General features: G+C 33.7%; 1 protein-coding gene across 1 annotated transcript in view; it reads left to right on the top strand.

Moving 5' to 3' along the window:
* Positions 1-11,017, top strand: part of LOC134236061 (uncharacterized) — a 42,970-nt gene extending 31,953 nt beyond the window's left edge. The window contains exons 5-7 of the mRNA XM_062718240.1: positions 6,133-6,291; positions 9,976-10,503; positions 10,692-11,017. Coding sequence (XP_062574224.1) covers positions 6,133-6,291; positions 9,976-10,503; positions 10,692-11,017 — 1,013 coding nt within the window. The remainder of the gene's footprint in view (positions 1-6,132; positions 6,292-9,975; positions 10,504-10,691) is intronic.
* The last annotated feature ends 2,883 nt before the right edge of the window (positions 11,018-13,900 follow it).

The following is a 13,900-nucleotide window of genomic DNA, read 5'->3' as shown; positions in this document are numbered from 1 at the left end:
CAATTATAATTTCTAAAAAATAGTACAACTAACCATTAGTATTATCAAATACATGAAATATCCATTTTTAGTTTCTGTTGTCAGAGTTGTTAAGAAAAAGGGCATGTTGGACTGAAAACAATTACTTTAAAGAAAAATCCCTGGGACAAGGTGTTCATGTACATGGGATTGTTTGTATGTTATTAAATGTCCATCTCAAGAATTTCTCTCACATATGGAGACATCACCTCTTGTCGGTGAACAGATGCAAAGGGGGAGTTTCGATAAGGCCGCTCAGCGGCCCACATTTTTTCATAAAAATAAATTTGAATATTTTTTTCAAAATCAGTTTATAATTCAAGATAAATATGTTAACTTTTGTTATATATATTTCAAAAGTTGAGGTGTTATATATTAATGCCGCAGTTAAGCCGTATTTAGATGTATCTTCAACGCGTTAACATCAGGCCTATGGGAAAAAAACGAGAGGGGGACATTCATTAATCGATGTTTAAAGTATGAAGTGCATGAGGGACACTCACCAAATTTTGCACAATAACTACACATACAATATACAGTATTGCCTTAAAATTTGTTGATAATCGCGTGTGCACTTCATATAAAAAAATATCAAAATTGCACAAAAATGCACATTTAAATTTAGAGGCACTCGGTCACTTGATTTGATCAAGTATTAAAATAATCAGCAAAAAGAGATAGATACTGTTTTCATTGATGCAGATTTTCAAAAATATAAACGACATAAAGCTTTAACATATCTCTTCAATATTTTGATACGAAATTCATCGCTTATATATTATGATATTTACGTCTTTTTTCTAAAGTCATACAACGGTGGAAAAAATACTTTTGTTCTTATTCAAATTATCTTGGAAATAATTGTGCATTCTAAAACTTAACATTTTTGGTTCTGAATATGTTTAATATTTGTATTATTACTATTATTCGCTCAAAATCCTGACAAGCATCGTTTTAAAGACAGTCCTTATCATTTAGATATTCCTGTCTATCAAACAGGATCGTGGGATTGCAAAGTTGTTTTTTTGTTTCGCTCATAGTTTATTCATTTCTTATGTTTCATGGTTATAGCCTGAAGAAAGTTATTTAAGCCTTTCTTTAGAATGGAATTCCTCGCTCCAACCTGCTAGAGAGGCGCCCATATATACCTCCGTGTGGGTGAAACAGGGAAAATATAATGTTTTACGTCTGGATGTTGAAGTGAATATTTTACGCGGAACTTAGGATCCAACACATATCTTTGGCGTCTACACGTGCATTTTGAACCGCGGCTCTAGTTTAGCAATCTAGATGCTAGGGGGAACCTCCTTTATGGTCAGCCCAAGGGAGTTGCAGTTACCCATCTTGTCGTAGACATACTGAAACTCTCTGTATGAGGTGTGAATGGAGCTGTTGAAGCAAGATGAGTATCTATGGAGAGCTGGGAAGCGAGAGGGACTTAGTTGAGAACGCAACCCAGACCTGAATGTGGGCAAATACCTCTAACTCGAAATATGGATAATTCAAAATCTAAAACTTGTTGTCTTTGTCATAGATTTGTTCGCAAGAATAGCAGAAAGATTAAGAATATGAATAACCAAAGTCTACTCAATCACATTTCACAGAAACTTCAAGGGTCTGGTTCTTCTATGAACATAGAGTCAGATGTAATATGCAATTTCTGTCGAACTTAGTTTTATAGGGTACAAAACCCAGAGTCTAGCAGTGCATTAGATCCAATTTTAGAAGAAGATCCTAATGTACCCAGAAACGACCCATCCTTTCAAAGCCTTAAACGAATACGGTTGTCTATCCCCCGAGCCAGTTTATAACATCGGAAATGTCAGTTCTGTTCAAAGACTAAGAACCTAAGAACTATCACTGAAGAAATCAAAATGAAGGCATTCGTAGATAAGGGAGTTCTTATCCCAGAGGGTAGTAGATGTTGTGAGCGTCATATGATTGATGGTAAAATTAACCCCAATATATAAGACAATCTTTCGCCAACTTCTGACTTCACTAACTTTAACAGATCAGAAATTACAACTATGCTGCTTACCTTAAGAGAAAAATGCCTTGAACGAACAGTAGGTATAGACTTTGAAAATCCGCAGTCTCTGTCTGACGAAGATTATTACAATCTCACTGGGGTCACAAAATCGCAATTTGATGTTCTTTCTAAGTACATGTCTCCTCTTAGAATTTCATGCAACAGAGCACCGAGAACATGCCTTGCCCTGCTACTGACAAAATTACGAACGGGCAATTCTTTAAGTATTCTAAGCAGCATGTTTCAAATCGGAAACAAAAGCATTATTTCCAAAGCTATTTCTAGTGCTAGAGACGCCTTAATGGAAAATTTTGTGACTGAGTTTCTTGGATTCTCTCAAATGACCAGAGAAGAGTTTATATCCAGACACACAAGGCCCTTTGTTCAGCATCTTTTAGCAGACGGAAAGCCCATTGCTATACTTGTACTGGATGGTACATATATTTACATCCAAAAAAGTGGCAATTAAACTTTTCAGAGACAGACGTTCAGTGGTCACAAGCATAGGCCTCTTGTAAAACCAATGATGGTTGTTGGAACAGACGGGTATATCCTATTTGTTCTTGGACCATACCTAGCTGATGGCAAGGATAACGATTCTGCCATATTAAACAGTGTTATCCTAAATAATGTTGATGAAGTTCAAAGCTCGATTGAGAAAGAGGACTTATTAGTTGTCGATAGGGGATTTCGTGACTCGTTGGATTTTTTTGATAAACTGGGGATAAAACATGAAATGCCTGGTTATTTATCTCGTAGATGTAAGCAGCACACAACAGAGGAGGCTAACCACTCTAGATGTGTTACGAAGGTCAGATGGGTTGTAGAGTCGGCAAACGGCAGAATCAAAACATGGAAAGCACTGGACCAAGTAGTTCCAAACACCCAGGTAAAATGGATAGGTGATTATGTTAGAATTGTTAGTGCAATAGTCAATGCTTTTCGACCCCCTCTCATATCAAACAGTGATGATGATATTGCTCTTGCCAATGAAATGAAACAACTGTCAAGAAAGTCAAATGAACTTCGAGAAAGGGTTGAAAGAGAAAACCTTTCCAGTAAACGAGCAATCTGGGGTGAGCTTTCCCAGGATTGTATTAATAAATTTCCTCGCTTAACAGAGAATGATTTGCGAACACTTACACAAGGGTTTTATCAAAATAAACAAGCAAAATCTTATATAGTGGAACACATGTCTACAGATAGATCATACAGCATTTCTGTCCATAGGGATGACGCTGGTCTATTTATCTTTGTCCACTTTTAACTTGTATTTTCCCCTATATGGAAAAGACCTATTCTACAAGAATTTAAAAAGATTTGAACAAAGTATCGATTTAATTTGATTTTCAACCTTCTGTATTGAATACTTTACGTTAACCCCACTTTCTAAACAAAAAATATTGTTCAATAAATTAAAAAAAAAAACTCATACCATATATGAAGCATTCACACAGTCATTACAAAAAAAAATTCAGTAAGAAAATCATAAATTTGATAATTTTTTTGTCTTTAATTAAAAAAATCTAATGTTTCCTGTGATATTTTTAGTTTTAAAACTCAGTCCTCCGCTACCAAAAAGATCCATTAAAAAAATAAAGGAAAGGGGGTATACTTGAATTTTCAAGTACACATGTATCACGTGACCGGAAAATGCGTAGTAATAATTTTTTTCGTATTTTCTGAAAGATAAGAGGTTTATTTACAAAATATCAAATTTTTGTAAAATTTCTTGATGGGCCGCAGAAACTCCCCCTTTTGTTCCATACTTAGCACTAACGGCTATTGAGCTGTGAGGCATTTTTTTCATGCCAGCATCTACTGCGACAAGGGACCTTAATTGGTTTACTGTAAACGTATTACATTTAACGGTGTATTCTATTTAGCGATTTTGGCCGAAAGCAGACTTCCTCAATTCAAGACCGTCACTAAATGTCTTGTATGTTAACTTTCATACCTAGGACATTCAGACTGCGCTTAATCAAATCTACGCTTACCTGTTAAAAATTGAATCTCCGACAAATATATCATACACGTTAAATGTAATACATTGATATATATAAGTAATAGATAAGATATTTTTATAGTGTCTCATCAGAAGGACAGGTCTCAACGTCTCATAGTAAGATTTGGACCTGCTATGTAAGGATCAACTCCTTACTTCATGACTGTAGAGCAGAGGCTCTAACCATTGTGCTACTCATGTACCTGGGATGTTGACTAATAGCCATTAAGTGACAATGAGGATTTTTTGAATGCAATAAAATTGACTTACGAATAACTAAGCACATATGTCCTCCACATCATAATCTTTTATGTGCATGGTGGTCATTGGTGCAATTAGCAAGCGGGTCTTCACAAATGAAAGTTCTGAAGCCTTTTGTACAAGCACACTACGCATGCTAAAGAAATATGTGTTTGTCTTATTTTTAATTATGTCAAGTTTCATTTTTCTTTGAATGGTGCTTAGAAGTAGTCATGAAAACTTACCCACTTCAAAAACAACAAAAAAGGAAGTCGAACTTATTTGAACCCATCCTCACAAAGCAAGGTTTGGATGCTCAGGCCAACAATTTAAAAATTGATTTGTTTGATGTACAACCCGTCAAAATTGGCCCTACCCAATACTCTTTTCAGCACTTTAATTTCTATTTTCGATTTGAAATTACCTAAAATTGGTTCATTTTAAAGCAAAGATGTATAATTTCTAAAGAATGCTTTCTGTCTGAATGTTTTTATAACATTAAATTTGTGTAGCTATCAAATGTACACTGTTAAGAAATATGTGATTTTTATGACAGTTATAAATTTTTCAGCAGGATAAACCACCTCAAAATTAACAACCTACTTACCCATCATGTAAAAATGTGGGTCGGAGTTCATCGAACCACAGGAGTCGGCAGTTTTATCAATAAACCAATGTAAACATAACCTATGAGCTTCGCGAGCGTAGCGACAGGAATGCAACGCGTTTTTGGCGATTTCTGCTCTAGCAAATGCATCGACTCAATTCATGTCAATTGATGTGTACCACCTGATTTCTGCTGCAGTCCCCCTCTTAATCGCCGATATTGACCCTAAAATCTGACATAAACAACATTTCGAAAAGAATCAGCCGCCATGAGGGTTTTTCCCGTGACGTCACGATATATTCAAAATGTGTTCATTGACTTAAGTAAGTTTTACTTCATTTTAAAAATACGTTTTGGTATATTATTCCTTTAAAAATATTAAAAACACAAATAATTCAAGGATTGAACATTTTACCCAATTTTTAAGTGTTTAAATGTAGGGGAATCCAAACTCATTTCAACTGACGTCACGGGAAAACCCTCATGGCGGCTGATTCTTTTCGAAATGCTGTTTATGTTGGAAATTAGGGCAAATAACGGTGATTAAGAAGGGGAATGCAACAGAAATCAGGTGGGACACATCAACTGACATGAATTAAGTCGCATGCATTTGTTATTTTGACTAAATAAAGCGGCAAAGAAAAAATCACCAAAAACGCGTTGCATTCCTGTCGCTTCGCTCGCTACGCTCGCGAAGCTCATAGGTTATGTTTTCACTGGTTTATTGATAAAACTGCCGACTCCTGTGATCGAACAAAAATATTTTATTGATCAGTCAACACAGTATTCCATATTGAGAAAACAGTGATTATACATATATATAGATTATAGATTATATTATAGATATATAGATTATACACATTCATGCTATAATTAAAATGATACGGAGGTCCTGTTATCGTGACATTGACCAATGAGGTAGGGAAGGGGTTAAATCTCCGAATGATTCTATTGAATTGATGAAATTATTTATTCAATTTATCAAGTAAATGAAAATAACATTATTTAAAGTTTCAACATGCAATCTCACATCAATGCTTCGCACTGGGCGCCGAATAAATATCTTTTTAGAATAATCTTTATTGAGTCCCCTTCTTTAAAAAATGACTTAAATCTTAAATCAATAAAGATTTTTCGTTGATAATTAAATAATTGTGCGTAGAACTCACTGATCAGCCACAGCCGTAAAATAAGTAATATCATACAATCAATAAAAAGAATCATTTATTTCAGTTAAACTTCCATCTGTTGTGTTTCGCGTGATGAATCGGAAAATATTTGTGGAATATGTGAAGAAAGTCTCAGAAGAAAAACAAGCTTCCATACAGTCTTTGAATCTTAACAGTCTCCTCGGATCGTTTTTAATTGGAAGAAAGAAATACAGCTCTGAGGGTAAGACAGCGTTTAATCAGTTGTGTTAGTAAATTACACCTACAGTCCCTGAAACGTTCTACTTTCCCATTTTTCCGTTCGCTCATCGTTCGTTCAGCGTTCGTTCACCGTTCGTTCAGCGTGCGTTCACCGTTCGCTCTTCGTTCACAGTTTTGCGTTCACAGTTCACCGTGCGCTCGCGTTCACCGTTTGCCGTTCGCTCTTCGTTCCGTTTACCTTGCGTTCACCGTTCACTTATCGTTCAGTCTTCATTGTTATTCGGAACTCCGAAGTTAAAGGGCTTATGTTTTGGATTGTAAGGATTTACACGTTTATTAATTAAGTAATTTAGACATCGTGTTTGAAGAATAATTATTTCATTGCAAAAATTATTTATGATATTTATATTTCTATTATTATAATTCAGCTCTAACTTTATTCATGAAATTTCCCTGGAAAATAATACATTAAGTACCTACATTGTACATGTATGTAGAACGATGCTAAAATATTAAATTTAAAAAAGGGCACTGTACAAATGCATTACGCATGGCAACAATTTATTGTAATGTTAGAGACGATAAATCATTAATGGATGTATAATAATTAATCCAAGTCTTTTTCAAGACAAGAATACATAAAAAAAATTATTTCTACAGTAACACATATTTTAAATACACGTAGGCTGCAAATATTCACTTAATTAAATATCTAGAGAGTTTATTAAATTGATAACTAAAATAATTAAAAACTTCTTGGAAAAACTAAGTGACTGCCTTCGGCAATTTTGTTCGGTGAAACGTGATTTCCACACCTCCACCATGTCGAATGATATTGATTGACAGGACAAACACGTGACTTTGTGCACTTCCTGTGAACTTTACTCGGAGTCGCCTTGGCACGGAAATACATGTATAGTTGATTCAACCGCGCACAATGTAATTAATTCATTCTATAAGTAGTTGTTTTATCTTCTAAAGTCCACATTATTTTATTAGTTAAAAGAAAGAGTATATTTACAATATAAGTAGATTAATTTTATATTTAAACTACACGCGTTCGGTACATGTAACAAACACACATGTTTTACGGCAATTAAAACCCTGTTATAAAACTATCGATTTAATTCATAGGGGCATATACCGGGTATGTACAGAAAAAAATGTTTTTATTATTTATTTATTTATCTATCTACTCTGTCTTTATATTAAAGCACCTGTAATTAGAATTAAAGAATAATTTCAAAGCAAGGAAAAGATCGGACGCATTCCGAATAAATCGTTCATCTTGCGTTCACCGTTCACTTTGCGCTCACGTTCGCGCTCCGTTCGCGTTCTGCGTTCACCGTTCACACATCGTTCACCAAGTTGCGTTCAGCGTTCGCACATCGTTTAGTCACCGTTCGCTCTGCGTTCTTTACCGTTCAGGTAGGAAAGTATCTAACGTTTCAGGGACTGTAGGACGAGAGTATTTTTTCGCAAACAAATTTCCTTATTCCAAGATAAAGAGAGTGTGATAAAGGTACATGTAGAGATAGGTTCTTGTCATTTTTCCTCTAAATTTTATTCAATATTTAACATTGAGTTAATTTCCTTTTCCCAGTCCACATTGATAGAATGCAAATCTTTTCTTTCTAGCTACTTCATTGTAGTTCAAAATTATTGATTTTTAAAATGATCAAAATTCATACAATGTCACTCAGATTGAAGATATTTTTCACTCCGTGTGTAAAAAATGGTCATTTCATTGTATACAGAGAAAATCAGGGTTTGTAGTACAGAGAGACTCATGGAATATGCAGATTTGAAATGTCTTTGTTATTAACACATTAATAACATTGACAAAACTTAACAAATGTTAACAGGTTTACATGTACAATAATGCGTGGGGCGACGGTTTTGTAATTATAATGTTATCCTTCACCACTATACTCACATATAGAAAGTACATATTTTTTATTTGGCAATATGAGCCTGCGAAACATACATGCATTGCTACATCCCATAATATACATAGAACGAACTTATGTACAAGTACGGGGATGCAAGTGAAAGAATGAAAAAATAAAGACCACCAAAGTTAACATAATTTTTTCAAAAGAATTCGAGAACTTATTCCGTTTTTTTTCCATTATATCATCATATAACACATGTTATGTCAAAATTCCAAATGTGGTAATAGAATATACAATTTGATAAAAACTTGAAGAATTTGTATTAGTAAAACTTCATTTGAAAAAAAAATAAATATGACCACATCCAAAAAGACCTTCTAAAATACATAATCACGAGAAATTGTAGTTATTTATGCTTCCAAGAAGTATTACTAAAATAAATGATTAAATCTAAACCTTGATTGACTTTCTCCTTTTGTGCATGTGACAAAACTTTTTTGAGTGTTATTGTACATTATTTTTTTCGATTCTGGTTTGAAAAGTTTAAAGTTTAAGAAGGAATAAATTTCCCCATGATGAAAATTGTTGTTCATTTAAATCAATTCTTTAAATCTAAATGAAAAAAGAAGTAATTTCTTACCATTCTTTTTACCAAAAAAAAAATTATTTATGAAGTGACTCTGTTTTGCATTATTGTATTGCACTCCAAATATGTCTTTTATTTCACACTGCTTTGGCGATTACAATTTACAACAACAGCTTATATATGTATATCAATTTATTGTTGCGATATTTCTTTTAATTTATGACAAGTTTTTCATATTTTCAAGAACTTAAAAGATAATTATCTGCAAATGTAATATATATATACATTGCATTCATGCAATGATGAAAACTATTCCCTTATTTGACCGTAAAATATTTGATTTGTTGATAGCTATTGTGTTTCGAACGTTTTTTAAATTTATTTTTAGAAGGATTGTTTAGTAGCAAATATAAATTAAAAAATGAGTTGCATTCCTGACTGCAGTTGATTTATAATTAAAACCATAGAACCCCTAAGTTCATAAAGTTTTGATAAAATCAAGAGGTAACGAATTGGATTATCCCAGTACCTAAGTTCATTGGTACTACCTTTGAAATACGGATACATTTTCATTGCTTTCGTAAAATGAAAAAGTTTATTTCAAAATGATGGATTATATATCTCATGCATATCTCTAAAACTTTGATGTATTTGGGTTTGTTCTTTGGCATCCCCCCTTACAGTTCTTCTAAGTTATATTTAGAAAGCTTTCCTTATGTAATCCTCACTGTGCTTCCAACCGCCGAAAACCACTATCTGAATATTTAATAATCTAGACTACCACAAGAAAATCAGTCTCATAAGTATAGATATATCAATAGTCAAGGACAAAAGGTCCAAATTGTTGATATCCAATGAAAGGTCTTGCCACAAAAATTACATATGTGAAATATAAAAGGCAATATATCTACCTTCCAATTTTATGACGAAACAAAAAATCTTCATTTTTTGTGTAAAAAAGGATCGAATTCCAAGGTCAAGGTAAAAAGTCAAATTTGTTGATACCCAAAGAAGGCTTTGTCACAGTACAATTGTGAAACATGAAAGTCATAGCTTCACTTAATCGAGGTTATGGGCAAGGTTAAAGTTTTTTTTTGTAAGGGACGACAGACGGACTCACAGACAGACAGACGAATGAGATTTAAAGTCCCCTCCCTCGCTTTTGCGAAAGCTTTGGACAATAAGTATAAAATACATGTGCTTTGATAAGATATTTTTATTTCAGTACCTGAAATTCTCGCACTTTCTCAGACAAAAAAGAGCATTCTCGTTTCTATTCTGATATCAGAGAGTTACAGTTTATCCTTAAGTACAACATGGGAAGAAATATCAAAAAAACTTCAAAGTGCGTTCCCGTTATTAAAGTGTGATTCAAAAACATTAGACAGTGATATCACTGAATTGAAAGATATCTCTAAAGTATTGAATAAGGAAAACAACTCAGTCAGTTTTATATCAGATGATGTCCGCCATCAAGTAATGAGTTACTTTGTGAGGAATTGTCTGATAACTGATGAGGACTACAAGAATTATATCAAACTGTCATCAGTGGACTCTTTGTTGGAGTACGTACGGCCGTGGTGGTATATGGTATACATAGAACTCAAGAAATGTCTGTTCCTTCCGGAGACTTTGGAGGATTCATTCTTTCAAAGACTTGGATTAGACGTCCTACGTCACCCCATGATAAACCGTTTTGAGGAATGTGATGAAGAGACAACAAAAACATTCAGAGAAAAAGTGAAAGACAAATGTGAGTAACACTGCAACTGAGAATAAATTTTCATATTTTGTAGGGGAAACATTTTTCTTAGCCCTTTTAAGGATTATAATATATGATTAATTTAAAGTTCAGCTTACCAAAAAGAAAAACGATAACTAATTATTATCCAACTAAGCATATAAAAGTGAATCAATAACTGTAACTATTTTAATTCAAAGTTAACGTACCGGAGGAAATATTTGACTGGGAATATGACGCACGATGTAGATACATAGAATGTGCTAAAAGGGGAACAAAGACAGTACACAGAGCTCGTGCGATGATTGTTGGATGCGCAGGTGCTGGGAAAACCACCCTTCTCAAACGACTTGAAAAGCTAGGATTAGAGGAATTACTGAAGGTGCGCTCTACTGTTGGACTTGAGGTTCATGAAGATATGTTTGAACTGGATGAGGACTCTTCTTTAAGAGGTTTGTATAAAATATTTTTAAATGCTTTCTTTATTCCGTGTGTAAATGGAATTAACAATGCAAACATCTCCTGAAAAAATTAATTAATATTTCTAACTAGATATTTTTAGTCAGGTAATATTGCAACTATTACTCCGCTTCAACAAAAAATGACATTTCTTTGTTTATATTTATGTTTGTGTAAATAATCGTATAAAGTGCGTTCATGGAGGCTTGAGGAAATTTAATTCCGTAAATCTGGAAATTTTAACGTCCATTTTATTTTGCGAATTTGGGTCAAAATGCTGTTGAATAATTTTTTAGGCTTCAAAATTTTGCGATTGATCACTGCTTTGTTTTTGTTTGTTATTGGTAATTTATTTTTGGGAAAAATATTTTTGCGAATGCAATGAACTCGCAAATTTGTTAAAAAATTATCTACAGCGAAAATTTTCTGATTTACAGTAGTTATCTGAATATATTGATAAAGGATCCAAATGCTCATTTTATTTTTTACAAAGGTAACATTGTAAGACCAGTTTTAAGTATTTTACTGATTTAAACAGTATCTATCATTATAAAGGGAAAAACATTTATTTGATGTCATTTTAAGAAGATCAATTGATTGTTTAGCTGCATATTGTTTTACGTCCCTAAACATTAGTTTTACGTCCCAGAACGTTAGTTCTATTTCTTTTTTTTCAAAAAGCAGAGGTCAGAAGAGATTATGTAATAGGATGTACGCCGTCTGTCTAGCTGTCTTACGGCCTGTAAACTATTCTTTAGATCAAAATTATACGCCAACATAATTGGTGCAATGTTAATATTACTACGTTTGCATAAAATCTAATAAGATACACAAATTTGTTCATTTTTTTTTAAATTTACTGAACCGTGATACATAGTGACTAGAATTAAAAATCTTTTAAAATAAACATAGCTTATAAAAACCTTTTTTGCAGTTTTAGTCTGAAATCCAAATAACTGGCTAAAAATAAATACACTTTAAAAATATCCATAACCCTGCTTCTCTGTTAAAATCTGTTTCAAGTGTAGCTAAAAATACAAATATCAGTGAATTTTTTCTCCTTCCGTCTTATTCTGATTTCAATTTGAATTTTTTTTAAATAAGTGTTTAAAAGTACAAAATACTGAGATACGTTTTTATGCGCCCGGATCGATGGATCCCGGGCGTATATTGTTTTTGTCCTGTCTGTTTGTCTGTTGTTTATCTGTTTGTCTGTTTGTCTCTCTGTCTGTTGTCAACTTTAACCTTCACCATAACTTTTGAACCATACAAGATAGAGACTTCATATTTAGTATGCATACTCCACCAATAAAGTCCTTTCAAATGACATCAAGGTGAATGACCTTGTGACCTTGACTGTGACCTATATGCTAAAAATAGCTTTTTCCACTGTTTGTCATAACTTTTGAACCAAAGGAGATAGAGACTTCATATTAAGTATACTTACTCAACTAATAAAGTCCTTTCAAACGTTGATAAGGTCAATAATCTTGTGACCTTGACTGTGACCTATATGCTAAAAATAGCTTTTTACACTCTTTGCCATAACTTTTGAACAATAGGAGATAAGGACTTCATATTTGGTGTGCATACTCCACCCACTAAGTTCTTTCGAATGACACCAAGGCCAATGACCTTGTGACCTTGACTGTGACCAATATGCTAAAAATAGATTTTTTGAACTTTGTTGCCGCCGGGAACTTAGTGTTTCACAAACACATCTTGTTTTTTATGATGTTTTTATGAAAAGCGTTGCCATGGTTACTTTTAATGAAGGAAATGACTTCTTTTTATCAAAACATTACCTTTTAATGATAATTCTATTACAATTAGATATTTCAACAAAAGGTTCACTTCACTTAAACGCTGAATGAAATTCGTTCAAAGCATACTTGCCTTAATTGTTGCTTGGATTTCAGAGGGACTTAAGTACAGGTAATTGCCGATGCACACTAAGTTTAATATTCTTTAAATCAGTTTATGATACTGATAAACAACGTTGCAAGAGGGCTACCAAAACAGAGATTTCATACATGTAGAATTCTTTGCAAAATGCTACATATCTTACCTTTTTTCTTCGATTTAAAAAAAAACCTTTCTTACAAATGCCAGTAAACATTACCAATATACAGTCGCATCTCTTTTTAGTATAAGCACATGGTGTTGCTATGTTTACTATTTTTAGAAATTTGAAATACTCTCAAAAGGGTATTTCTACAACAACTTTTGTCTAATTGCTGTCAAATTGACGTCAAGAGACTTAGGTAAAACACAATAGATAGGCTAGATTTTCCCTTAAATTCCATTTTTCCGAAACTTTGATACTTTGTTCTAGGATACAGAATCTCTCTTTCTGTATGATATGAAAGAAATTCAACCACGCATATTTTCCCCACAAAGTCTTAACTAGATGCTGTCATGAGACAGTAATACCCGCACTAAGGTGTTTGCTTCTAAATACACAATCCTACGGGCGGCTTACCAAGGAAAAAGTCAAAATAATTCTATATAATTCAGGCACGTAGCATCGTTTTTGAAAGTGGGGGGGGGGCAACCTAGAAATTTTTTTTACTAACCTAAAACAATTAACAAGGAAAAAAAATGAAATGGGGGGGTGGGGGTGGGGGGGTGGTGGCCACTTTTTTTTTCAAGGCAAAATTACTTTCACTTCCAATTTTTCCCATATTTCCTTGGAATGTATATACTGTGGTTAAAAGTGGGGGGAGGGGGCAACCATCTTTTTAATGGACATTTTCTTATAGTACAGGTAATGTTGGGAAAAGGGGGCAGCCCCCCCAAGCCCCCCCCCCCCCCCCCCCCCCCCCCCCCCCGGTTGCTACGTGCCTGTCATTTACATATGTATTCATAAAATTGGGTATGAAATTATTCCTGTGACCTATAACTCAGAACCTCTTAACAGATTTATTTTACATGCTTAATTCATTATATA

This window comes from Saccostrea cucullata, unplaced genomic scaffold (assembly GCF_032062105.1).
Source record: "Saccostrea cucullata isolate Sc308-1 unplaced genomic scaffold, CSIRO_AGI_Scuc_v1 ctg6985, whole genome shotgun sequence".
NCBI lineage: Eukaryota > Metazoa > Mollusca > Bivalvia > Ostreida > Ostreidae > Saccostrea > Saccostrea cuccullata.
Note: the sequence above shows the minus strand (reverse complement) of the source record. Positions and strands in the feature narration are given on the sequence as shown.